At 38.0% G+C, this 26289-nt stretch overlaps 1 protein-coding gene across 3 annotated transcripts; it reads left to right on the forward strand.

Annotated features, from left to right (window-relative positions):
- The first annotated feature begins 2006 nt into the window (after window positions 1-2006).
- On the forward strand, window positions 2007-19729 carry LOC134145325 (P2R1A-PPP2R2A-interacting phosphatase regulator 1). Of its 3 annotated transcripts, none has more exons than XM_062584718.1 (10): window positions 2007-2253; window positions 5534-5612; window positions 11040-11096; window positions 13156-13199; window positions 13278-13332; window positions 13767-13859; window positions 14406-14494; window positions 15168-15232; window positions 16275-16371; window positions 17603-19729. In XM_062584718.1, exons 1-10 carry the CDS (start codon window positions 2138-2140, stop codon window positions 17760-17762), a joined length of 855 nt encoding a protein of 284 aa, XP_062440702.1. In that variant the 5' UTR covers window positions 2007-2137; the 3' UTR covers window positions 17763-19729. The 3 variants fall into 3 exon arrangements, with proteins under 3 accessions (XP_062440702.1, XP_062440700.1, XP_062440701.1); XM_062584716.1 differs by having other exon boundaries at window positions 2055-2253; window positions 15171-15232; XM_062584717.1 differs by having other exon boundaries at window positions 2055-2253; window positions 16275-16406; window positions 17603-17691.
- Window positions 19730-26289: the final 6560 nt, after the last annotated feature.

Consider the following 26289-nt stretch of genomic DNA (forward strand, 5'->3'; position numbering starts at 1 on the left):
CTGCCCAAGAGACAATTCAATTGACAATATCTAGCAAAACAGCTAGCCCTGAAGGGAATAGATGTTGGCTTTGTTGATGCAAAAGCCACCTGCAAAATGTGACTACATCACCAACCTATTATGTGGATTTTGGTATTTATTATTGCAGAGCTATTGTATTATGTCTTTGTTGCCACAGACAGCAAAATCTTCAAATGCTATGTTCCAGGATACCACTCGGAAAGAAGCCAACACTACTGAAATGTGGCTGAGAGCTCAAAAAAATCTGCTCCATGGACACAAACTTTGCAGTGCCAGACACCATCACACTAGCTTGCTACCTCACAAGGGGTTTACTAGAACCAAGTGAGTTTTAATGGGAATGTGTAAATATAAGAAAAAGCAGGGAATGTCCGGATGACTGTCAAAGGACCTAGGGGTCATTCTAGGGGTCAGTGCTAAGAGGAGGAAGGCTAATGAGGCAGAGAAAAGGGGAAGTGGCTGAGGGAGAGAGCTGTGCTTGGAAGCAGAACGAGGTGAAAGATGAAAATGAGGAAATCAAAATCAAAAAGCTGGGTGTGGGGAACTGGGCAAAGGGCCATGGGAACAGGGATTAAGAAAGTAGGGAATACGATAAACAGAGCCCTGGGAGGATATGGGTGAAGGAGGGAGATTCAGAGGAGAAATAGAGTGGGGAGAAAGGGATAGATGAGTTAAAATGATGCAGAGGTATTCATGGGCATGAAGAGCCATGGCCTGGAAGAAAAAACAGGGAATATTTGATAAAATCAGGGAAATATCTCAATGGATTGAATATACATTGCCAAACAAAGTTACAAAACACTGTTTCTCCCCAGCCTTAAATAAATTACTAAGTGTAGAACCTTTTTTTTTTTTTTAAAAAAAAGCTTTTTCCACTATCTATAATCTACCTTTCTTCTCCAGTTATTTTTGTTCTGAAAGACTGCCTGAAATATTCACCTGGACTGTAAGCAATGCAGAGATGCCTGAGCTTGCAGAGAATCACCAACTGTATTAGTGACAATGGCTTTATTCATCTTGGCAAAATATTAACTCAGATGCTTAGTTATACATATTTAAGTATCAGCATTTTGGTGCTTAGCAAGAGAGTACTTATGAACATATTTTTAGACACCTGCAATATTTACATCTGAATTTCATGATTAATATAAGCAGGGCTTAGTCTGAAATGTAGTTTGGAAAACTCATTCCTGCCTTTCTCCGCGTTGCTCTCTATACAAATCGAGGCACACACAAACATCCAAGTGCTGTAATTCAGAAACATGAGTAAAGTTACGGATAAAATAACTTATTTTTCTCACTCAGGGCCAGGTACCCCTGGTGTAGCCATGTGTGCTCGTTTTAAGTTTTCCAGGCCGAAGGCCACTGCTTTGAGTTGTAGCTGTACCTGTCGCAGCATAAAGGAGCTGCGCTCCAGGTGCGCGTCCTCGCGAGCCGCGGCGGGACCTGCAGAGCCAGGCCGCAGTCTGGTCACCTCAGCGGTGCAGCACTGCATCTTCACACCTGTTTAGCGTCTCCCTCTCTTTTTATTTATTTTTTTTAATGTTTCTGTCCTCGGCCGGGAGGCTCCTTGTGAATAGCAGCACCTATTCCTGCACCCAACCCTTACACCAGCCTGGTCACCAGCCCACAGCAGAGAGGGCCCGGCGACGCCACGGCCGCCTCAGCGGCGAGGCCGCCGGGGCGCTCTGCGCATGCGCCGTGCCGGCGGGGCCCGCGGCCGGGGCCCCCCGCGGTGCATGCGCGCTGGGCGGCGGCGGCGGGCGCGCGGGGTGCTGTGGGTGCCCGGCCCGAGGCGTCGCTCCCCTCAGGCGGCGGCGGCGGCGCGCGGGAGCTCGGCGCGCGCGGGAGCTCGGCGGGCGGCGGCAGCGGCTGGGGGAAGGGGCCGCCCGCGGGCCGCCCGCGGCATGGGGCGCTGCTGGGGCCGCCCCCCTCGCCGGGCCCGCCGCGCCCCCGGACGCTGCCTGCGGCGCCGCCCGCGGGGCCTGTAGAGGCGGCCGCGCCGCGCCGCGCCGCGCCGGGGAAGCGGCGGCATGAGGAGCCGCTGCGGGCGCGGGCAGTGAATGGGCGTCGCGGCGGAGCGGGAGGAGCCGGGGCCGGGGCCGGGGCTGCCGCGATGGCTCAGGAGAAAATGGAGCTGGACCTGGAGCTGCCGCCGGGGAGCGCGGCGGCGCCGAGCGACGGGGGCGGGCTGCGGCGGTCCAACAGCGCCCCCCTCATCCACGGGCTCAGGTGAGCGCCGCCGCGGGCCCCGCCGCGGGGCTCCCACCCGCGGCCCGTGCCCCGCTGTCAAAGCGGGCTCCCCCCCAGCGCCCCGACCCACGAGGGGCCTCGGTGAGGGGTCCTGGCCCGTGCGGAGCGGCTGGAGGAAGCCTGGGCGCCTCTCGCTCGTTCGCACCCTGCGTCCCCCTCCATCCTGCGCAGCCGAGACCGGCGCTCTGACGGTTGTAGCCTCTGAGCTGTGGCTGCGCTTACCGGTGAATAGCATCGATCTGTGATTCCCGTTATGGCTTCAGTTTGCCAAGGAACGTTCACTTACTAACGTAGTAATCCTGCGGTGAATAGTTTCAAAAGAACTAGGCAGGTTCAGTGAGGAGCATCGCTGGATGCGACCCAGCCGGACGCCCGAGCGGCGCTTCTGGGTTGCGCGTAGGGCAGTGGGTCGGTTGTTCTGTGACTTGTTCAGGACGGCGCTGGTTTTGCTAGCGCGGCACAGACAATGCTAGGAGGAACGCAAGGGTTTTGCCTGGGTATCACCTTCAGCGTGACGGCGGCTGGTGTTTGCTGGATGTTCACGTGGCGGTCCAGGCCCAGCTCCCCTCCCCTGGCAGGACAGAGATGGTAGCAGTCCCAGGCAAGGGCTAGGAGGACAGCTCGCAGATATGCGTGGTCTGTGTATGGTTTTGTGTTTGGGTAAGTTCAGAAGTCCTATTTCTTGCCTCTTCTGGGTTGTCATAAAGTTGAGAGGTGCCTCCACATCCACCACCATCCATGGTGTGGCTAACATCTGACTTCAGGGTGGTCTACCTGCTGATGCTGGTGGTATGCCTACGGCAGTTTGGGAGAGAACAAGGATATGAAAGTTTGTAGAAGATATATATAATGCATGATAAGTATTTTTTTTCCTTATTAAATGTTGCATTTCTGTAAGGAGCTAGAAATGAAGTGATGAATAAATGGCATAATTCCTGTGTTCCAAAATGGCTAATATTTCATCACAGTTCAGAGAAAATATGATTTCTTGCATCTTATGTCAATAAACATGTTTGCAATTTTTTTGTATATTTCCATGGAGTACAGAAATATTATATATAGTAGTTGTTCAGCAGGGAGATTTCCAAGTAAGTAAATTTAATAACAGAGCTGAGACACAAACATTTTTCATCACTTTCACAGCTCTATAACTTTTTTTTTTATGAACTGTGAGATCCTTGACTTTTTTTTTTTTTTTTTAAGCATCCTATAACCATGCGTAGAGAAATTTTATTCAGGGTCTGTACAGGGAGGAGAAAGGTAGGCCTCAGCTCTTACCTTGAAACTGTTCGTATAACAGGTGTTGTTTACACAAGCTAAACAGGAATCACATTAAACTAATTTCGGGTGTTTGCAGTGGTTTGCTTGTTATGTAGGAATTTTCCAGCTGTTTCTGAAAGATTGCAGCTCTTGGCAAGAAATTTCAGATTTTCCCTGAATAACTTTGTAGGGTAAACGGAAACAAAAGTTTCTATTCTTGGACAGCTTGCTTTTTCTACTGCCCGCTCTCTTTGCTTCTTCATTAACAGATTTATTAAGAAGCTTTGAGAAGGGGTTACTTGGAACCAGAGAACATTTTAGGTGAAATATTTTATATCATGGAATTTACCTTTCACAGAAGTTTCAATTTCTGTTTTCATACCAAATAAAAATGATTTTTTTCTGTGAAAAGTGAGTTTGAGATCTGACCAGCTCTGGTGTTTTTGCATGGGAATTTGAAGGTAAGGATGCTTGTAGAGTTTTTTCCTCTCTCTCTTTTCTTCTCCAGTTAGCGCTAAATATTAGACTTGGCCTATGTGATAAAGGATTTAGGGAGTCTTTCAAACCTGTTTTCTCCATTCAAAACCTGCATTTCAGAATGTACTGTTTAAGCCACATGTTTGTGTACAAGTACATATGTACTAAGCTGTAACTGTTGGCTTCAGCCAGTAAATCTCATCTCTCAACTTAAGGCCGTGTCTCCTGTTCTAGCTCCTATCAAATCACAAATGTTTTCTCTTGTAGATACAACCTGAATGAAACTTTTTTGAAGTTGTGAGTGATGTCTGTTAATTTGTACTTGATGCTTAAGAAAAAGGGATCAATGCATTCATCATGGTGGAAAAAAAAACATGCTTGTAATAGTGGCTAGAGCTATTTTGGATTAATTTTACTGGCTTTTTATTTCTAAGGAAAGCTTTTTTGTTACCTTTTATCTAGCAGTAAGTTTTAAAAAAAATCTAAAACATGCATGCCTAACTGGTGCATTTTAAATTGGAGGATTCTGTTTATGATGTGTCTTTAAAATACACCTTTTTTTTGAATTTAATTTGATTATTAGCCTTTAGAAAAAAAGCTAATACTATTGGTCAGAATAGTTTTAAGAGATAATATTTTGTGTAGTGCTTTTGTTCATCTGAGCTAGCAGTTGAGAGAAAGATACAACTCAGTGGCTTTTTGCAATTTGGATCTAATTATGATTTTATATGTGTGCCTGTGCGGGTCCTCAATGATTTTTAAGCATAGAGATTTTTGGCTCTGAATTCTAATGACCATAAAAATTTATTTGATTTCTGCAGTCTTGTTCATTAAGCACAGATCAATGGCTGTTGATAATACCAGTGATGACAGGATGATGACTTACTTTAGGAATCAATAGAACTCAATGTTTCCTTGAAAGGAGGAGACCATGTTATACCAAATAAATAATGATGTTTTAAATGGATGTCTTCCTTCCTGATTGAAGATGTGACTGTGGTCAAAAGTCTTAGGGCTTTCAGAACTGGATTTGCAGTATGTATAGTTTAACCTCTGCTTAAAAAAAAAAAAACATAACTTATTAAATGGTCTTGACAATCACATTTTTTGAAGTACTGTATTTTTGATTCTACTGGCTTTGAGGCTGCTTTCAGTTACTGATTATATGCTATTTATAAATTTGTTCTATTGAATGACTTGTTTGAAGCAATAGGCAGTCTCTAGCCATTCTAGACTTAATAAATTCCCACAGAAATGATTGATCTTAACAATTGCACAGTTACTCTGATGACTCAGTATGATTAATCAGCATCATTAAGTGAAGTTAGCTAGGACTTGCGGTGAGAGTGATTTGTTTTCAGCTCTTGACCAGCACACTGAAAGAATGCTTTCATACCTATTTCTTGAATGCTTTGCCTTGAAATGCTAGCTGTCTTAGAATTTGAAACTGTTATTATATTAAAAAGTACTTTATGATAGGGAGGAAATGGCTCTTGCATTTGACAAGTGTTTCTTTTCACAGTGATAATTCACAGGTGTTCCAGGCTAACGTTCTGCGAACCCGCAGGAACAGTACAACAGTTATGAATCGTCATAGTCTGGTAAGAAAACAATTAAACCGACCTCACTAGGCCCAAAGAAGAAGTGTGCAAACAGGATTAAAGAAAAAAATGAGGTTGTAAGCTATGAAACTAATACTGTGCGTTTTCAGAAGCAAGACTCTAGACTGTGATGTTAATACGCTGTAGCTATAGTTAGATGTTATTTACAGCCATTTGGCCTTGGAGAGCACTTATATTTCATTGTGATCATAACTTTGTAAAATGCAAGCGGATGTTCTAACCTGGAATAAATAAGATATTTTGCAAAGAAAACTAATTATATAAGATGTAGTGTTGTTCAGTAACTGAAGGGCTAATAATCTCTGATGTTTAAAGAGAAAAAAAGTGATCTAGTTTTAGCTTGTCTTGTCTTAGTGCTGGAAGAGATTGTTTTAATCACCTAGGTGACTAGTATACCATAGGTCTTGAGACTTCCAGGATGAATGATTCCATATCTCTAAGAAACATTCATGTGTGATTTCAACTTCTGTTGCAATTGAATTATTATTATAGCTTCCACAATCTGATTTTTTAAAAATATTAATCTAAAAATACAGTGCTTCAACACAGAGAAAATGTTGCTTTTCTTGTATTATAGCATCTTATGAGTAGTGGTGAAAAGGTGTGACTTTAACTGATTTGGAACATCTGCGCAAGATGGCATGGGAGTAGTTTGCTAGCCCTTGTAGAAAGGGACAAGGTGCTTGGATAGTTACTTCCTCTAACCAAAAGGAATTTTTGAGCCAACTTTGATGTATAACCAGAAACTTAACTTTTCCCATAAGATAGCCTTATGAAACAGATACAGGCTGGGTAAGAAGCCAGCTGCATACAGTTTCACTTTTAGTTTTAGAAAAATTTAGATGTGTCGGGGAGAGGAGTAGTGATAATTTTCTTTTAAGTATGGGAAACAAAATAATGCTACAGTATTGGTTTTCAGTGCATTTTGATTTATAGATACTTGTAATTTTTGCAGAGCTGGACTCACCTGCAGTGCTAACAGTAATTATCCTTTTCTTTTTTTTTTTTAGCTCCCTTTTGAAGATGTGTTAGAAATAATCCATTAGCTCTGGGTTAATGTTTGAAGACAACTATTCTACTGTTTTCTTGACTGATGCCCCTTAGCTAAAATTCTTTTTTTAAAATTAGGACATTCAACTACTTCAGCAAAACCTTGCATCTGTAATAGAATTGAGATGCTTATGTAAAAGTTTGGAAAGATTATTGAAAAAAACTTTCTTTAGCATTTCTCCTGCTAGAAAAATTAAGCGTAAAGGAAAAAACTATGGTAAAGAAATCTTAAACAACGGTCTTTTTATTCATACTTTTTCAGGTTGCAATATAGAGTGCTTATATTTATGCTTATGGTCAGACTAAAGGAGAAACAAAGACAAAAGCTCAGTTTACTGGATTTCCTTCTTAAAGATCTTCAATTAATTGTTGAGGGAGGGGACGATCTAGTTTAGGAGGCATTGCCTCATTAAGGCCCAGGGTTTTGTTTTTGTTAATGTGTTGGGAACCAGGGGACAGTTAGTGGTGGGCTGGCTCTTAAACCTGTCCTGATCCCAGAGAGAGAGATGTTGTTTTTTGGATTTTGTGACTTTATTCTGAAAGTCGTCAACAGAAAATTGGAACTTTTTTGACTCGGTGGCAAAGGACACTTTGCAGCTTACATTTAGCTTACATTTTTGGGTTGAGTTTTTGTATCTGAAGTGAAGCTTTTCAGGGATGGGAGTGCGGATGTCCAAAGCTAGAAGATTGTAGCTCAAGATCAAGAGGTTGGAAGTAGGGTATGTGTCTTCTCCTCTCTTTCCTCTCCCTCCTCTGTTCTCCTGCATGAAGAGCTCTTTCTTCATGCTCATCTTACATCTGGAGCGACCTGGGATTCCTTTCTTTCTGCCCTTTCCCTTTAGCCTCCAGGGGAGCACAGGTCAAAGACTCAAAGGAAGCACCAGCAGCTTCACTCATGTGGCCTTGCAGAGATACAGTGCTTAGGCTTGTAATTCACAAAGGCTCAGAAAAATGGCCTAAAATGTGTGCGAAATCTGTTTGAGAGAACATGCTTGTGTGTACTGTGCCAGTATAATGTCACATGGGATTTTCTGAAAGATCCAGTGAGCTCTGAAACTTTCTAGTACAGTGACTGCTGGCTGTTAATATTTTGTAGTTTAATTAGTTAATCATAAAGGAACATCTCTGAACCAATGTTAACTTCTTCATGGGAAGATGTCCTCAAGCCTTCATCTCACTTTATTAAGTTTATTATTATTTAAGTTTATTAAAAAGCATCTTGAAAGTTACCTCTCTTCTTTCCCTTGTTGACCAGAGGCTGATAAAATACAGCTTCAGTTTTACTGATGCTAAAAAGGAATGTGGAACCCTACATCAGCACTTTGTCCACTTTGATAGAGCTTGGCAGATTCTTAGTGACTTTTAATTATGGTCTGGTTTATGGTCATCTTAGGAAGGACAAGGAGGATGGAATTGGAAAGGAACTTAGAGATCATCTCATCCTTCTGCTACTTTGAGCCAGGATCAGCTATAGCTAAACCATTTTTGGAAGATGATTAACCTCTTCAGCATTAAGGACTCTTAACTGCACCTGGTATTCTTGCTATATAGTTTTATGATGTTTGAGAAACTATTTGGGGTGCTAGATGACATGAACTTTGGTTAGTTTGATTTTACAACAGATAAATGTTGAAGTGTACTTCAAAAACCACTGTTTTTTGTAATTGGAAAAACAAATCCAAGTTTTATTGCAGTGTAAAATGTATAAGGAGAGAGAAAAGGATTAAGTGACTGAAACTTTGTTAACTTAGTATTATAAATACAGCTAATGGTTTTTCATAGTTTAACATAGCACAAAACACTTAGTAACACTTCATAAAAACTGATCAATAATTCTGTGTTTCTGATCTGTTGTGTTAACTCAAGGGAATAATGGGAGTTGATAAAATGCTTTGATAAATGAAGGTTTTATTCTAGCTCCATCTTCAGGGCTATTGTAGTAGCTGTCCCAGCTAAATTCTAAAGTATTCTTGTATTTTTTGAATAGCTTCTCAGAGTCTCAGGCTCCAACTCTTTTGTAATGATGATCGTAGGGGCAGCTCTGCCATTCTGACTATGTCTAAATCTGCAGTTTTTTGTTTTTGAGTTATGAAATGTAACTGCCAAGGAAGGCTCAACTATGTTCAGGTATTCGGTGTTCATTTAAACTCAGAAGTTACCAGTGGCATCTAGTGAGTAAATGGTTTCCTTAAAGCAGAACATTTTAGGTTGTAGTTAGATGTTCAGGTACTGTTTCAAAAGTGGTTTGTTTGTTTGTTTTTTAAAAGTTGAACAAGTTCACTGTTATGGTCTACTGTATGGCCCCAGAAATGCTTGTGTTGGCAGAAGACAGGGGGCAGTGCAGGGAGGGAAATAGAAGGGCTTAGGTGCAAGGGGCAGGTGACTGCGTAGTTTGGCTCTGCAGCCAAACTGATGTTTGTGAAACTTGACTCTCAGAAAGTTATTGCATCTATCTGACATACTGGAAGAGGGAGAAAGGGGAAGGTGCCTCTCTTCCACATGATATTCTAATAGTTTCTTATATTTTCTATTAAGCTTTTGCTTTCTTAAAACATCTGGGATTTAAGTAGCATAATTTTAACAAATTAGTTTAATCTGCTTTAGCAGATATCCTTTAAAAGCCGCTGAGGCTTCTGATAATTTCTTTTCACAAGAATTAAATTAAAGGACTATTAGCAGGGAAAAGCAGTTTTTGAGCATTGACAAAACAAGGATCGTGATTTGTTGGAGATCAGCTGTAGGTTCCTTGGAATTAATGGATTTAGTCAAATCTATATTAGATCCTGTAGAGGAATACTTAACTGCCATTTTCTACTTTTTACTTTGATTGGTCCCCACTAGTTTGGTATATATTTTATTAACATTAAACTTAAGAGTAAGTGGATCATAGTTTTAAAATACAAAGAATGGAACAAATGCATTTTCACTGTGCAGTGATGGAGTAAATGGACAGGAATGTACTACTGTCCAGAGCCTTTTTTTGTGTGTGTGTGCGAATCAAGGTTAGCTTAAAGGTGTATACTGACTGTTACAGTTTGGAGGAAATTTTACTAGGTGTGCAGGATTTTTGAAAGTTCAGTATAATAGTAAAGCTGATGTAAAATGGACTTAAATAGCTAAAGAAAATGTTATAACTGCTAGATTGTAGTATATAGTATGATGACTAAGTTCTGTCAGAAGTATTAGACATTCTGTTTGTAAGTGTGGTAGCCTAATATTTTTTGAAAGAAGAAAGGCTTTATATAAGTGTGTATGTATGTGTGTATTTTTGTATAAAATATATAAAAATATATATTTAGAGGGAGGATTCTGAATATATGACATGTTAATGAGCTGTGATAACTTACCATGACTTTTTGTATAAGACAGCAAGATCTTTGCATTATCCATGGCACTGATCAGAAGATGATGCAGTAAATAGATAAGTGAATGAATGTTAATTCTCTGATTTCAGCATAATGAAGAACTCTAGTAATGTTTTGTTTGAAGCTGTTGAAGCCTCACATTGCATAAAGTATAATAGACAGTAATGATATGACTCTTTCTTACTGAGCACATGTCCATTTTACAAAGACTTGTTATTTGGAGGGGTTATGAGTCTTACAGAGGGGAAGAGGTTAGGTAAAGCTCTGACTAAAGCTTTGAATTTGTGACCCAGAATGGATTATGACAAATGTCAGTTGATAGTTTTGAGAGACAGGAAATATATAAAATTAAGTAATTAAAATAATTTCATTTGTTTTTGAGTGTACGATTTTAGATCATAATATTCCAATGAGAGGATCTTCATGCAAAGCTGACAAAATTAATAGAAAAGCACTTTTAGTGATATCATGAATGATTTCATTTTCTTTCATTTGAATTTGTGAAGCTGTTGAGAAGCTTAAGGAGGGTATTTAACTCTTTGCTAGCCCTCTAATAGCTGATTTTTTTCATCTGTCAAAGTACTCATTTGTAGGCAGACAACAATCCAGAAATAGTTCTGCACAGTGTGCGGTTTTGGCTTTGTATTTTTATGCAGACATATTATGGGTGGCAGTGTGCTAGTTAAAAGTCAGTTCATTCTATAAAGAAGGGTCTGAGTTCTAGTAACCTGAAACTGAAGTGAAAAGCAGATTGATATCCATTAGCATCTCTGACCATGCAAAATGGTATGATATGGAAATACACAATATAATGTTCTTGCAAGTACTTAATATAGTTTGTATGCTCTGCAGATGTTATAAGAATTGATTTTCATTTGGGAGTTTTTTTTGAGATAGCATTTTAGAGTGGGTACTAACATCCTAACACCTTTCGCTCCCTCCTCCTGTGGTTTTTAAGAACATTTCAGTTGTATGTGGTTTTGTTTTTCAGTTTGTGCCATCATCTCCTGTTCATATTCCTAGCAGCCGTCTTCATCAAATCAAACAGGTAAGCACATATTCTAATTTTTTGGAAATAGTAGGTTGCTTAGAAGTGTGTTTTTTCTTTTACCCTTGATCTGCACCGTTCTTCAAATGACTATTGATTTTTTGGTTTGAAATAGTAGTACAGGTTCTGCAGCAGTCTATTACTTCAAAGTGCTTTTAAAAGTAAAGGTTATATCTGTTTTCAGAATTCCAAATTTTATAAAAAGTAGAATGCATCTTAGAGAGAGAAGATGATTTGAGAAGAAAGAAAAGACAAATTTTGAATCGGACATTTTAGTAAGGAAGTTTTTAATGCAAACTCTTGGGTAAGGTTTTACGGTTTTTGGCTGCAGTGTCAGCATAAATATTCAGGGCCAATGACAGCGTATTCCTTGTGCTGGCACAAGAATTTGCGCAGGCAGAAAATGAACTGGATAAGGAAGAGATCTAGCTAAAAAATAGTTGAGACTTCCAGCTGGACTATTTTTCATCTGTATAATTTTATTATCCAGGTCACTGTACTTGTGCTATTACAGCATGAGTGGAGGGGAAGGGCACAAGGGCAAATACCTAGGAAGGGAGAGAGGGGTGTGGCAAATATCTGAGTTGGCTTAAATAGCATTACCACCAAACAGATCAGAGTCTACAGACTCAAGTTTCAAAAACAGCAAGCACACTTTTGTGGCTCTTTCATTGTGTATCTTGACTTTTTGACAGTAGAATGCGTATAAAACTGACTTGAAGACTGGCTTGAAGATGCTTTATTTTTTAGACTAGCTAGTTTTCAAATAGGTAGGCTTTTCACTCTGTAAAAAAGTCAATTTATGCTTCAGGCAGCATTTTCAGGGTATGATATCTGAAGTGGGTTGTATGTGCTCTTGCTTCCCACCTCAGATATTAAATGTGCATAGTAATCCTGTAGAAAATGAATACTTGTTTTTACTATGTAAATAATTTACTGGCTTAAAGAGACTTTGAAGCAGTGAAGTCAATTGGAGAGCTATTTTTTAAAATTAATATAAGAAAGTTAGGATTAATATATAAATCTGATGAGAGCAAGGTGATGAACTCAGTGCTATGCTTCTGTTGCTATGTTTATTGCATGAAGTATGTTTCATTTTTCAAGTTTTTAAAGAATGTTTTATATCATAATTATTCCAAACCACACATTTCTTAAATGCCATTGTTCACTTTAATAACTTATATTTGATCATTAAATTCACAAACTGAAATTCTCTCTCCTGTATACTTATAGGCACAGATGGGAACCATATATTGTACTTCTGATTTTTTTTTCAACTCTTAGCAAATAATCTTACAGTTGACTAACGCAGGAAGACTCTTCCTATGTGTGATGCAGAGAGTGAAACCAGTTATTTAAACTTTTTTTCTTTAACTAGACTGGATTATTCCTTTACTGAACACACTGGATAGTATTAATTTAGTTTTAAGAAATGGTTCATGCCTTAAGAGGGGATTGAATCAAATTTGTTTATACTTGTGATTAATATTTAGTGTGTTTCATTTTATACCTTTGTTTCATTTTATTAATATTTTATAGATGTTTTAGAAAAATAGCACTAAATCCCTAATTTATTGCATATATATAATACATTGTATACAAACGAGAGGCTGACAATCTAGTTAGTTTCTAATATATAGAATAAGGTGAGAATCCAGGCATGCTTTTAAGGCTTACCTATGCTAGTTTCTGTCCTCTTGAAGTGAGGAGTAATTTCTACCTTATGAAATGATTTTATGCAAGATTATATAAAGATACTGTAGCATATATAAAAGCTTTGGTCACATTATTGCTCAGTTTTATAACTGTCTCTTGAATGGTGATGAAAATGAAAAAGCTGCCTGAGAAGCAACCAACTCCCATAAGCAATGCTTTTTATGCGATGATTTCTCTCTCTGAATTTCTTCTCCTTTCTGCCCTGTCCACCTTCATGTAATACGGACTTAAGGCTGTTGTTACTTAAGGTTTTTGAATTATATTAACTCTATACCTGAGTGAGCTGAAAATAAAGTTTTTCTGATTTGCAAGTCTTTATTTTTCATCTGCTAATCTCTTTTAGGAAGAAGGAATGAATTTGATGAACAGAGAAACAGTACATGAAAGGTAAGGCCAAGTATACCTAGTATACATAAAGAAATCTTTTATGGACCAGGGACAACACATTTCTCTTCTTCTTTATAGAGATGTGCAAGTAGCAATGCAGATGATCCAGTCATGCGAGGAGAGCTTGAGCCTGGTAATGCGTTCATGACTTACTTTTTTTATCAGTATTAGGACATTAGAGACTTCCATGTCAACATTCTCCTGTATAATTTGATCTAAAAAGAGTGTTGTTAATATATTGCTGCTTCTGATCCACAATGTTTCATACTAAAAAGGCATAAAGTTATCAGTTGTTCAAGGATACATGTGGGTTTCTTGGGATGATATTTAAAAATAGAATTGCATGGTTATCTACCTGTCCAAATTTTCTTCCATTTTCTGATAGTCAGTAAATAATGTTTAAGGCTTTTTTTTGTTATACGTATGTCCTCATATCTACATTAAAAAATGATGAGTATGAATGAGGATAACTTTGGAATCTTACTCAATTCCAAACAGTCCTTTTTTTTTAATATATATATTAAAATACCTGCTTATACGACTATTATTTATACGTACCATCTACAGAGTGACAATGATTATGAAAAATCGTCATCACCAAAGCAAGTGGACTTTATCCCAGTTTCTCCGGTTCCTTCACCTACCAGAGGAATAGGGAAGGTAAGCAAAGTGTAGTAATAAATGTTCTATCTTGAATTGTGCTAATAAACCAAATTAATAACAAAAGATGAAGCTGCCTTTTCCTTTCTACCTCATCTGCAAGCAAGAAACTAGAGAGTGAAACAAAAGAACTAAAATCCAGAAACAGAAAATGACAGCTAGCAGTTGCACATCTTGTGGATGTGAATTTCTGAAGTGTTTGACTGTTAACCTGTTGTTAATATTCTTTATTTGCCTTTCCCTTAGAGTAAGAGGAGGGGGCATATATTCTTATTTTTATGAACTAGTCTGAATAATCAGACTATGGCAAAATAAATGCTTGTCAAACTTGCTTGTGTTCTGCATGAAAGTAAAATCTGTCCAAGTTTTTCTAGACTTTTTTTTTTCTCCTTATCCAAAGTGATATCTCAGTATATCCAGCCAAATTGGCTGCTTGCTTTAAATTGGCAGTGGGTTGTTTATTTCCTTGTAATTAGGCCCAGTTGTTACTATATGGGTATAATACAGTGTTTATACATAAATAAACTGTTACTGTTTTGCTCTCAGCAATGTTTCTCACCATCTTTGCAAAGTTTGGTGAGTAGTAGTGGATTACCTCCAAGTCCTAGCCCAAGTCCAACAAGGCGATTTTCAAGGTAAGTACCAGCCTCTGTTAATAACAGGAAGTTGGCATAGTTTATTCACACTGGGCTTTTGAAATCTCAAAATTTGTTATATACATAATTAAAATTGATTTCTGATCACAAATATCACTTTATATTCATCTAAACTTTAGATTTTACAACGCCCCAAGTATTTGTTAAAATCTTTGTGAGAACATCAGGAAGCCGGGCTGTGTTTCAGGCTCTGATTTTGCAGTGTGGTCTATTGCTCTTAATCACACATTAAATAAGTGAATTATAAGGGAAAAAATGGATTTAGGGGCTTGTAAGGCATTCTGGTTTCAGTTGTATTGGATATTGTTTTGAGTGATGTGGGCACACAATTGAATTGGATCAAGCCATAGCAGTTCAGCAAAGTTCAGCCTGTCAACTGAGATATAGCCAATACCTACACATCAGCTTTTGAACTGTCCTGGTTGTGAAACAATGTGACTTAACTTATTCTTTTAAGGTTTATACTGCTTTGTCTGTCTGTCCTAAAATATATATATATATATATATTTTGAATAGGCTGTTCTAATACCTCTTATTTTTAACTTAAACTACTGAAAGGAAAATGCTTTCTGAACATCTTTTCATTCTTTACTTGTTTTGGGGCTTCCTATGTTAATGATGATACTTCAGTATAGCATCTGCCTTCTTTTAGCAGGAGAAGCCAGAGTCCTATTAATTGCATTCGACCAAGTGTTCTTGGGTCAATAAAAAGAAAAGGTACAGTGTTTATTTCTGACTACCATAATAGGCCAGGTTGTTAATTTAATAGTAATTCATCTAGCTTTCTTCCTCATTCTGTTCATTTGGCTGATATGATAAAGAATGACTAGAAATAGAGGGTTTTACCAATCACCAAGTATATGAAATTGTTGGTAGTGATAAAATAGAAATTGATGAACTAGTATTTACTGCTTGGTAAAACTCTAATAATTGTTCTGTCCTAATGCCTCTTCATTGCTGTAATACTATGCCTGTGATAAGAAACTAATGTAACCTGTTTAATCAAACAAGAAATACAACTATTGGTATACTTAATTTCACAAACAGAAATTTTTGAAAGTCCTGGCTAACTGAAGTGCACAAATACGGTGGATTTAAAATCACAATCCTACAACACAGGCTGGTTGAGAACGTGATAGACACATAATAACTTTATTTGGAATTTTTTTCTCTTTCCCTGCATTTTTCTTCAAGTTTCACTTACTTTGCTGCATCTGTTTTTAAATGCATCTGCATACTTCACCGTTGTAGCAGAACACTTCTTGCTCTGAAATGGTTTTTAAAATACTTTTAGATAAATTATGCCATAGCCTATTTAAGTATATGTCTGTCCTTTTCTAGTATATGGAATTCACAGTCAATATATGTTGAGTGATAATCCTGGACATTGTTTTAATTGACTACACGATGAAAACAAGCTTTCCTTGTTCTTTTATTCTCTACTTTGACAGAGCTAGTCAGTGAACTAATTAGCTGAATAAATGAAACAAAAAAAAATTTCTGTAGTACTGAATAGGCATCTGATATGTAATTCCTCAGTATCTAATACCTCAGTTTGCAACTTTAAACTCTCGCAGTGCTTGAACTAAAAGGTTTCCACGAAATACTCTTAAAATTTCAGCAACATCTATGTTTTAAAATAACGCTTGATACATTGTAGCAAGTTTGAACCTCTATTTAGTTTGCTCTGTAGAAATACACTGAAAATAGATTTAAATAAAAATTAGTTATTTTTTATCACCTCTTACCTGTTATTAAGGTGTAACAGAGATGGAAGATCATCCAAAAAGATTATTCCAAGGATCCACCAGCATGCTTATCCCTGAAGTTTCACATCAGACAGACCTTGCGGGATGGTAAATACTGTGCTATTGTGCGAAATTCATCAAGGGTACTAGAAAAATATATATATATGTATTTCATATAGCAATAAGCATGTTTGAAACTGTAATTTTTTGCTATTAATACAAACATCTTGTATTTTTGAAGCACTGAAAGTATTACAGTTAATAAACAATAACATTTACTATTCTAGGAATTGAAGAATTTCCAGGGCTAAAAATCTTCTGTTAATGTGCTTTCTGTTTGTGGGAGTTAAGGATGCTTAGGAAAAGATAACTCATGACTGGCTATTTTGGGGGAGTCTAGTTTTAAGCTGCAGTCAAACGAGTGTTAATGCTATGTGTTAGAGTTTTTTATGCTTCTTGCTGCTAGTCACATGGGAAAATGAGTCTGTGTCTGATCCTCCCTCCTGGGAGGAGATAAAAAGTACTACATACAAAACTGTAATGACTTAAAATAGTGAGGGATTTTGCTTTAGTGTTTTAGTCAAGAGGGTTATTACCCTCTTGACACATAGGGTGTGCACACACAAAATTATCAAGCCAGAGTTGTTTACAGTATGTCTGCCCTTTCTGCCTCTCAGCTAAGGCACGTAGCCATCTGTAAGCTTTTAGCTCATTGCAGTGGTGATAGTAAAATGGATGTGTTAAAGGAGCTTTAAAAGCATACTCCCCCTCCCCCCCCCCATCTTAATCACAGTAGACATAGCAGCACAGGTTCAGTTGCTGCATCTTGGCTTAGAAGATAATTTTTAGTGACACTTGAATGCTATCACTAAGTGATAAACACCTACAGTTAAGTTTTTGTGTCCTGTGAAATAAGCAGCAAGTGGTCCAAGCAGCTTATATAATTTATCTTTGATTCTCCTCGGAAAAGAGGCACCTGGATATGCAGACCCATAGAAGATAAGATTTTTTTTTGAAGCACTGGAAGTATTACAGTAAATAGGCAATAACATTCACTATGATTTTAGAATTTCCAGGGTCCACATGATGTATCCAGTCTGCAGACTATTTCTGAGTGAACTGAGGGGGAAAAAATAGCAGAATGTTATCTGTCTGTTCGGAAGTGTCTGTAAAGCATATTATTACAGATTTATTTCAAATTATAGGGCTTACTGTTTCCTCAAATATGTACACTTAGTTTTAAATGGTTTTATAGTGAATGGAAGGTAGTATTTGACATGTTTCAGGAAAAAAAACTAAATACCTCGTTTCTCATATGTTGATACCACTTTATTTTCAGTCTGTCATCACATGGTCTTGATGACAATAGAAGCAATGCAGGCTCTTCATGTGACTCACCAGCTGAGATTGGCACCAGCACAGACTCTCCAGTCTCTCTCTCTGACTCCAGATCTCCATTTTTACCAGTAGATCTTACAGCTAAGTTACCTATTAATTAAGAAACATAAGTTTGTTTAATAGACACCAAGAAACATGTGGAAATTGATGAGACTTTCTGTTGTGTGTAACTGCATTATTTGCGATTGTTCCTCATAGGAACTTCCAGAAATGTCAATATTTCTAGAAAGCTTCCAGAATAGTTCCTTGAGGAAGAATTCATATTTCTAGTAATTTGTATGGCATTTATATATATTCAAATACAGTAAGCATTTGAATTACGAATATATTTGATGCTAACATCAGTATACAAGCTGATTTTTACCATGGATATTGTCTCACTGGTATAAGTTACATAGTATTATATGTAAATTCTGCTTGTAGAAGACTTGGCTTTCCAACAGCCAACAGGCTGTATCCTCACTAATATTAAGTGATGCTGATATAGTGATAGATGACTTCTATGTTCGTCCTCAATCTGAAACCAATGAAACATCTTTCTAATTTACATTTTTATTCTCCTAAATGTTAGAGATTTTTTTGTTCTTGAAACGAAAGTGAGAATATTGGGGAAAATTTGATTTTTGTGTTCTCTGGTTGGCTATTAATCAGTTCTGTATTTTAATTAGTTATGAAAAGAACAAGGTGATGAATTGTCATCTTATTATTATGTTGGATTTTCTTCATGATCATGACTGTGGCTAAATCCAAATTTAGTGTGGAACATTCTTTGGAGGTTTGGGGGCCTTTTTGGTTTCTTTTCCCCATTAGATGATGTATTAGTGGTAGATGCTCTGTTAAAGCTCTTTTACTAGAGGAAAAAATAGTAGCAATGTTTGGAACAATACACTAAATGCTGAGATTTTAGTATTCAGTGCTTCGGAAGTGCATTACTTTAACAGTATTTCGTCTTCATATATGACTTCTTTTGGAGAAGAACAGTGAGGGGCCTTGAATGCTTTTATACAGGCTGAAGCGATCAAATACGAACATTTAACTGCAGATTCTTGCAGTGTTTAATCTCTTGACGCCACTTTCTCTTAATAGCATCAAGTTTTTTCTGCTGATGTAAACTTCAAATGGTGATTAGAAGCCTAGAATTTAGTAATCTGATATGGATTCTTGTATTATATTTGAAAAATCAGTGGGTTGTGGCATCCTGATCTCAACGCTGAAATTCCTAAGACAGGAGGAAAAAAATCTGCAAACCACCGTAGACAGCTATTTCAAATTTTCCAGTGGCAACTTCATTTTGGTTGTTGGCTCCTGTTATGCAATTGGACTTCCCTCCAGTTGGACATCATTTCTGTGTGTGTACATATTTGTACTATGTGGTCTCTCCCATTCTTCCAATGAAGCAAAATGTTTATTTTTAAACACACTAAAACTTTGTAATGTTTAATAGAGTGAGTAGAAGATAAAAGCTTCCTGAAGTGGAATAGAAGCCTATTCTGAACTCTGCTGTGAAAAACTTGCGTGGATAAAGCTTTGATTGACAGCAGCTATCAAGGTAGAAATGGAAGATGTAGAATATGAAGACTTGGTGACCTGAGGACCAATGACCAGTTCAGCATATCCTTATTACAGAAATAAAATAGAATCTATTTAATAGTTTTATTCAATTCAAGTAAGATATGACATGGCTTCCTTCTTCTTTTATTCCTCTTAAATTATTGTAACAGTCAACTTCCATGTTGTAGGGTTTTTGTTTTTCGTTTTTTAATTTCAAACTGCCCATCATTCCTGTGGCAGATGGACAAGCTTGTATTTAATGTCTATTTGCTTTCTATTATGACATAGTTCAGTTTTGCAATGTCAGATACGTGCCAAAGACCTACTGTGTGTTCGCTCTTTCGTAGTGAGGGCAATTTTTTTTGATCTTTCGTATTTGTTAAGAACGAACCTCCTCGTATCTGTTCTGGTCTTTAAAAAAGATGCATCGATAGTGTGTGGGTCAACTTGTATCTTCTGTTGAATATTTATACTATTTTTCAAATAAGTGCCAATAAATGGAAAAAAATAAATGTGATCTGCTATTTCTGCATTTTGTTATAGTGGTAACCACATTCTTGCTTTCACCTGTGATTAAATGTTTTTGTTCTTCTTGAATGAAAGTATCTATGGTAACCCACTTCACCCATTTAAGATGACCCTAAAATCTACAGCCCATTTTTCTGATTTCTTAGTGCAATGCTATCTTGAAGTTCTGTGACAACTCTAGGAAAACCCAAGAACAAAAATTTTTCAAAAGACACTGTTAGACTTTTATGTTAGCTATTTCTTCAATAGCTAAATATGTCCCTACTGTATGCCCAGAGGAAGTTATGATGAAATAGTTTGGAAGCTAGAAGGTATGGTTTGCTAGTGGTCTCTCGCCTTTCAGGGAGAAGTAGGGAAGTCTCTGTGGTTTGCATTAACAGAGCATTAAATGCTGTTGGAGCAGAGAGAGAAATAGCTGTGTCTTCAGTCACTCTTTTCCCTGATTTTGCAAAACAGAAATCGCTTTAAGTATGTCTGGACTTGGGGAATTAGAATGTTGTACAATATATATAATCAACCCTGAACACGCACATTAACTCATGTGCTATTAGTATTACTTGCATTTTGCTATTTCCTCATTTACTCATGAACAATGAATATTGGATCTCAGCTTCAGTGGTGTGGTAGGACACAATGTTCCCTAACTGATCTAGGCGTGTCTCACAGGTGTCTGTGCCTTTGATCCGATTCTGTGAAGAAATGTGCAGCTTTCTTGTCTCCATCCATTTTGGAGTTATATATATAACTTTTTATTTTACGACTCTTTAGGGATATACATCTGTTTCTCTCCAGGATTTTTTAGCCATGGAGTTAGGGTGGATGTGAAGAAGTAAAATTACTGTTCTCTTGAATGTCATGTTTCTGAATGTGTGTTTCTGAACAGCTTTCGATTGGTCTGTTTGAAAACACTGCTGTAGGTTTTGTTGGCAGCTAAGTCAGATCTTGGGACACTGTGTCTTTCTTGAAAACTGGTAGGTGTTTTTCTTCCTTCCACATTCTCCAGAATGACATAGTTGTCTAGAGGACATTGATTACAATGCCAGTGCTCAGGGGACTGTATTTTTAGAATGAACACTTTAGTGGTTACTGCATTTAGCATAGAAATAAGTACTTCAAGTTAGATGTGTGATACAAATGCTAGGAAAAATGAACCTGTGCATCAGCCAGATTAACTTGCTACGTTCTCTGTGTTGTCAGCAAGCCAGATGACCTGAATTCTCTACTCAACAGCTGTACACTGTCCTCCTGAAGATTAATATGAGAACTTACTCTAAAGTTCTTCCTTTTCTTGCACCTTTCTTCAGAAAACCTAAGTGTAAATGATCACCAGCCTATACAAACAGAAGAACAATCTCCATTATATCTTTTGTATATTTGCAAATCCAAGGTTTTAATTTATAAAATGTTTATTTTGATGCTAATATTAGTGCTGTATTTGAGAGTCCTTTCTTGTTGCAAGATTATGTGCAAGTGATGTAAGTTAAGATAGGAGTAAGCTCTGTGGAGCTCTGTAAACTAGCTTCAAGCTTAATAAAAGCTTGCATATTTCTTAGCAGTTGTCACCTCAGAAATGCTGTTCACTTCATGCTATTGCATTCTTGCATATGTTGGAGTCGTAACATTTACTTAGAATCCTATTTTGAGGGGGTTTAGGAGTCATAATTAGACTATGTGAGCTCTTCATATCCTGTTTTAAGCACCCTTTCTCTCATGGTCAGCTGGCAGATGGAGTTCAGGTTGATGCCTTTTTGCCTGTAAGCACCAACTTAAAATATCTGAAAATATAATTGAATGTTTACAGCTATAGTAGAACAACTAAAAGCTTACCAATCCAAAGAGGAGTACTTGGGTTGCAAGAATTGTCACCTTGCACTTTTAATTTGGGGCCTATTTCCTAAGGGTGTATCTTTCTTGACTTTTTTTAATCCTTAACTCAGTATTTTCTTTCCCTAGCATCCAATTTTTCTATATTTGGTATGTGGTTTGTGAAACTGAGCATCTTTGTTTGATCTCAGCATTCATATGATGAACGTGGGCACAACTGACAGCAAAGCTAGTTCTTCGGACTCCAGGCCGAAAGCTACGCTGCTTCTAGAGGACCTGAACCCCACACAAATGCTAGGAGGGAGAGACTGTGTTTTCTTTTGCAGTTTTCTGGTAGAAGCATCGGAGAGGAGAAAAACAAAAAACTGAAGGAGAGTAACTTTGCTTGACTTTTGGTAGCTGGCTAGGTAACACAGAAATGTTTGGGGGCAGGAGTTGAGTGCATTAAGCCAAAACCAAGCACACTCCGTTTGTTTCTCCATGCTGGTTACTCCATGTTTCTCAAGAAACTTGTGAGACTTTCCTGTTCCCATGAATATTCCTCAGACAAGTTGGGCATTTGTCAAATTTATAACTCTTCTGCTAGTTTCATTTCTTCCTTTGTTAGCTGAGTCATAAGAGCTTTGTAAAAAAATTCATTATTTAGTATTTCCTTCCAAGATTAATAATGATATGAATGTTTATTATTTTGCTGGATGTGAACCTAAGAAAAGTACTGTGCTCGAACAGAGGCAGTTTTTGCTAAAGGTATTGATTTTTAGAAATTCAATTCTTATGATTATTTTGCCCCTTGTGCAGAGGGAAATCCAAACCTTATTAAACATATCATGCATTGTTTTCTATGGCACAAAACCAGTGCATTGTTTTGACCTCCAGACTTTCAAACCAGCTTAAATTGCCTCATTTGGCCCATTGCTGTTTGGCACTGAAACTGTTGCAAATTCCTGCTTAAAAAAAATAAAGATAGATCCTTTCATTATAAGCACCTTCACTTCAGCACCAGGTTTTGTTTTTGAAGTTTCATGGTAGATTCCTGGGGGAAGGTGCTAATGGATTTGGCTGATAGAACAGAGCATTATTGCAGAGTTTTGTTTCTCTCTTGATGACGGTTTCTCATTTGTCAAATGATAGGATCATCTAATGCCTTAATGTTTTTACCTCAGGCCACTTAGAGTATCTGCAGTTTCCTAAGGGAAGAACACTCATTTTATTACTGTAAATTGCATTGTTAATTCTTCTTTTTTTTAAAAAAAATTGGACATGTGGCTTTAGAGTCTGTTATAGACTTAATTTTTTTAATTCCACTTCTTTGCTGTCCATTTTATCAGTAATGTTTATTTCTTCTTTAGTATCTCTTGATTTTGTTAGGATCAGGATAACTTCAGTTACATGTGTCTGAATCTATTTGCCCCACTGTATGGCTATTACAGGGGACCTGATACTAAGGTAGGCCTTCTTAGTAGCCTTTTCCTTCATAGTGAGGAAGTCATCCATGTCTTTGTGCTTCTATAATCATGATTGTGCTTTTGCTTGGATTATTCCTCTGCATATTCTCTGCTATTTCAAAGACCAGTGTGCATTACTTTGCATGTAATTCCACTTTTTATTATCAGCGTGGTTATACAGCTTTGCAAATTTTCAAGAGCCGATATGTCAGCTACAGTTTATTATCTTAAACAAATACCAGAGAGCTATGAGTTTACAGCAGAGTTTGTGCAGATTTTGTTCTATGGAAGACAAAAATACTCATGTATCCCCCTTGCTTGGCTTTAGTTGTCACATTGTGAGTGTTGCCTGCCTGTGCTCGTATGTGTTCATACCTTCATTATTTATTTATTGAAGTTACATGGGTTCTCCGTGTAACTCCATTCATATGTTCTTTCAAAATGGCTCTTGTTAGACTTTATAGGAATGGTTTCACAATCTTCACTGGCTTATGTGGAGCAATACAGAGCAAGTGCTAGGCTGCTGGTAACTGCATACTTTGCTCTCCATAATTTCAGCGTTTCTTTTAATTTTCTCAGGCAGTGAGCTTCATCTACTAAGAAGATAGACTGCATCATCAACACCATTAACCTCAGATGTTTCTCCTCCAGGAGCTGGTGCCTTCTGTAGCATGACTGTAAGAAGGCTAGCACCCTATTTCACAGGGACATTGGAAAGAATCTATTTTTCTACACTCGCTAATCCCTGAATCTGCTGGCAGCTAAACTGCAGTATCATGCCAGGGTTACTCGACCCTGGATGCTCCACACTGCAGTCTATTCCCTTACCACTTCTAGCATTTCTTGCCCCGGAGGGCCTCATACAAGGTCAGAGGACAAAGCACCTGAGTTGCTCTGACCAAGAATTCAACCTCCTTCCTGGTAGAGAGAATGATTTAAAGGGTGGGAGATTTTTTTGTTTTTGTTTTTTTAAGAGCTCCTATACAGCTCAGCCCCTGAATTCTCAGGTTGCACTGAATTACCACAGAACCTCCAAAGCATATCACTCTGTGACTTGAGTTTTTCTTCCTGTAAACAAAGTATTCTTGGGTCTAGCTTACTGCCTCTGGCAATTTCCTTTCTGTAGTGTCTCTGCGAGTGGAATGGATTGGCAATGCACATAAGAGGGAGAAAGTGCTAAGTGATAAACATGAGATCATGATCCTGACAAAGGAAAGGGGGTGATCGAACTTGACATTTACAAGGCAGAACCCAGGTATCTTACATAAACATTGAAAAACAGACTAAACTATGGTGATTCATTGCTGGGCCTATCTGGCAGCCTCTCTTTAGTTTAGGCTTGTTGGTTATCAGATGATACTTGCCACTTTTAGACTATAAATTGAAATAACACATAGTTGACTTAAAAACTCTTACCTAGTTGATTCCAGAAAGAATCTCCATTCTGTTATTGGAGGCACAGTGCTGTGCATGACTTTCTCTTTAAACTATTTAACTAGGAGCAGAAACTGCCCCACCTGACAACGTTTGGTTGTCTTCCTTGGGCCTGTTTGGAGAAAGGTCAGCAGCAGCTGAGGATCTCCCTTTGCAGGGACTGAGTCTGTTTTCATGTAACTTCCATATAAGACTGCCTGACCCACCCTGCAGTCTCCTGGGGCTTCCTGTGGTCCTTGATGGGAAGAGCCGATTACCTGAAGGGCCCTATCTGTCCCCAGAGTTCTGAGAGTTATACTAGATCTTAAGCATTCAGTGATCTGCTTCATTAGAGATAATGGGGAATTCCAAGCATTTTCTGATCTAGACAAGTGCAAACGCCTACCGGAGATCATGTACCAAGCCTATAGCTACTAGGAGTGACACTAATGAAAAGCTCTTAATAGTCATTTCGTTTCCTGCCTGCCAGCACTTCCTGTTTGAAGTATGGGTGCCATGGAAAGCGCTGGGTAAACAAGATGATTGTTTCTGCTGGAAGATCTTAAAGCACTCCTAACTGTCTGCTCAAAATACTTTTCCATTTCAAGGAAATGACTGTTCTGTTTGTGTTAAGAGTCAGGAATAGGAAATGACGTGAACACTTAACTGTTTTCCCTGGTGTTTTTAAGAGGAGGCATATTTGCTGTCTTGGGTCTCGTTTCCAAAGGCATTCAATGTTCTCCACAGTCTTACTAAAGGAGCCTGTAGGTACTACATGTATGTGTGTGTGTGTTTACTGTATTTAAGAAAAAAAAATGCATTATAAACCTTGTATACACCTGGTAAAAATTTACTAGTCTCTCCCTGCAATCATACTTCAAAATAAGTTGATACCTTTCCTCTCACAGTGCTAATTAAGTGCTAATGTCCTCAGGTCTTGTGTTTCCAAAAGTGGAATGTATTTGTGATTATACAGTGCTCTGTAATCTCCCTGAAATAGAAGGAAGTCAAAATTCACATTTTTCATGTTTGTTTTGTCTAAGTAGAAGTTTTATCTGCATCTGCTGAGATATACCATCTATTTTTTATCTGTGCATTATTCCTTGTTTGACCTTGAAATGAAATGTTCCAATTTTTTTAGTCTTTTTTTTTCTGTTGCTCTTAACTTTTTTGTAACTGATTTTTTTTCCTTTCCTAAACCAATTGCTTTTCTTTAACTTCCTTAAAAAAGAACACTGGAAGTATGTCTGTCATATATTCTCACTTTTTAATCTGGTACATGTTAATGCACTGTCATTCAGGACTAAGACCACTGGTGTCCAGACTGGGTTATAGTGATTGTGAGTTCCCTGATACGGGATTTAACTCCCCCTTTTGTACTTCTGCGTTTGGCAAAACAGGACCCTGGTCCGTGATTAGAACGCCAAGAATATGGAATTTTTGTTGTTGTTGTTAATATGAGTACTTAATCATTTAGCTTAGATGCTTAAGACAAGAGAGTTCTGCTATTGCCCACATAAAAATGTAGGTACATTAATATATAACATAGGCAATGATGTACCACGTGACAGTTTTTCTCCCTAACTTCTGTTCGACTCTTTTACCATTCCTCAAGAAGAGGTTTTCACCTCATGAAAATCAGATTCAGCAGCGTAGGTACTTGAGAATAACAATGGAGCTACAAGAATGCAACTCCATGATGGCAGAACAGTTGGAGCTAAACAGGATCTTACGAGTTTGTAACTGGAAAGAAAGTACTGAATATGCAGTACAGGATTTGGAACACCAACTGCTCAAACTGGTTAGTAACTTTTTTTTTAAGACTGTTAAATGTTTCACTGTCTGATAGATGACACAATCTCAGTCC

The sequence above is a fragment of the Rhea pennata genome, chromosome 11, assembly GCF_028389875.1.
Source record: "Rhea pennata isolate bPtePen1 chromosome 11, bPtePen1.pri, whole genome shotgun sequence".
Classification (NCBI taxonomy): Eukaryota; Metazoa; Chordata; class Aves; order Rheiformes; family Rheidae; genus Rhea; species Rhea pennata.

Excerpts from the sequence above, each read along its gene's own strand:
- LOC134145325 (XM_062584718.1), top strand. The coding sequence starts at position 2,138 with ATGGCTCAGGAGAAAATGGAGCTGGACCTGGAGCTGCCGCCGGGGAGC. Across the intron at positions 2,254-5,533 it reads CCCCTCATCCACGGGCTCAG|TGATAATTCACAGGTGTTCC; the intron begins GTGAGCGCCGCC and ends TTCTTTTCACAG. Across the intron at positions 11,097-13,155 it reads GTCTTCATCAAATCAAACAG|GAAGAAGGAATGAATTTGAT; the intron begins GTAAGCACATAT and ends AATCTCTTTTAG.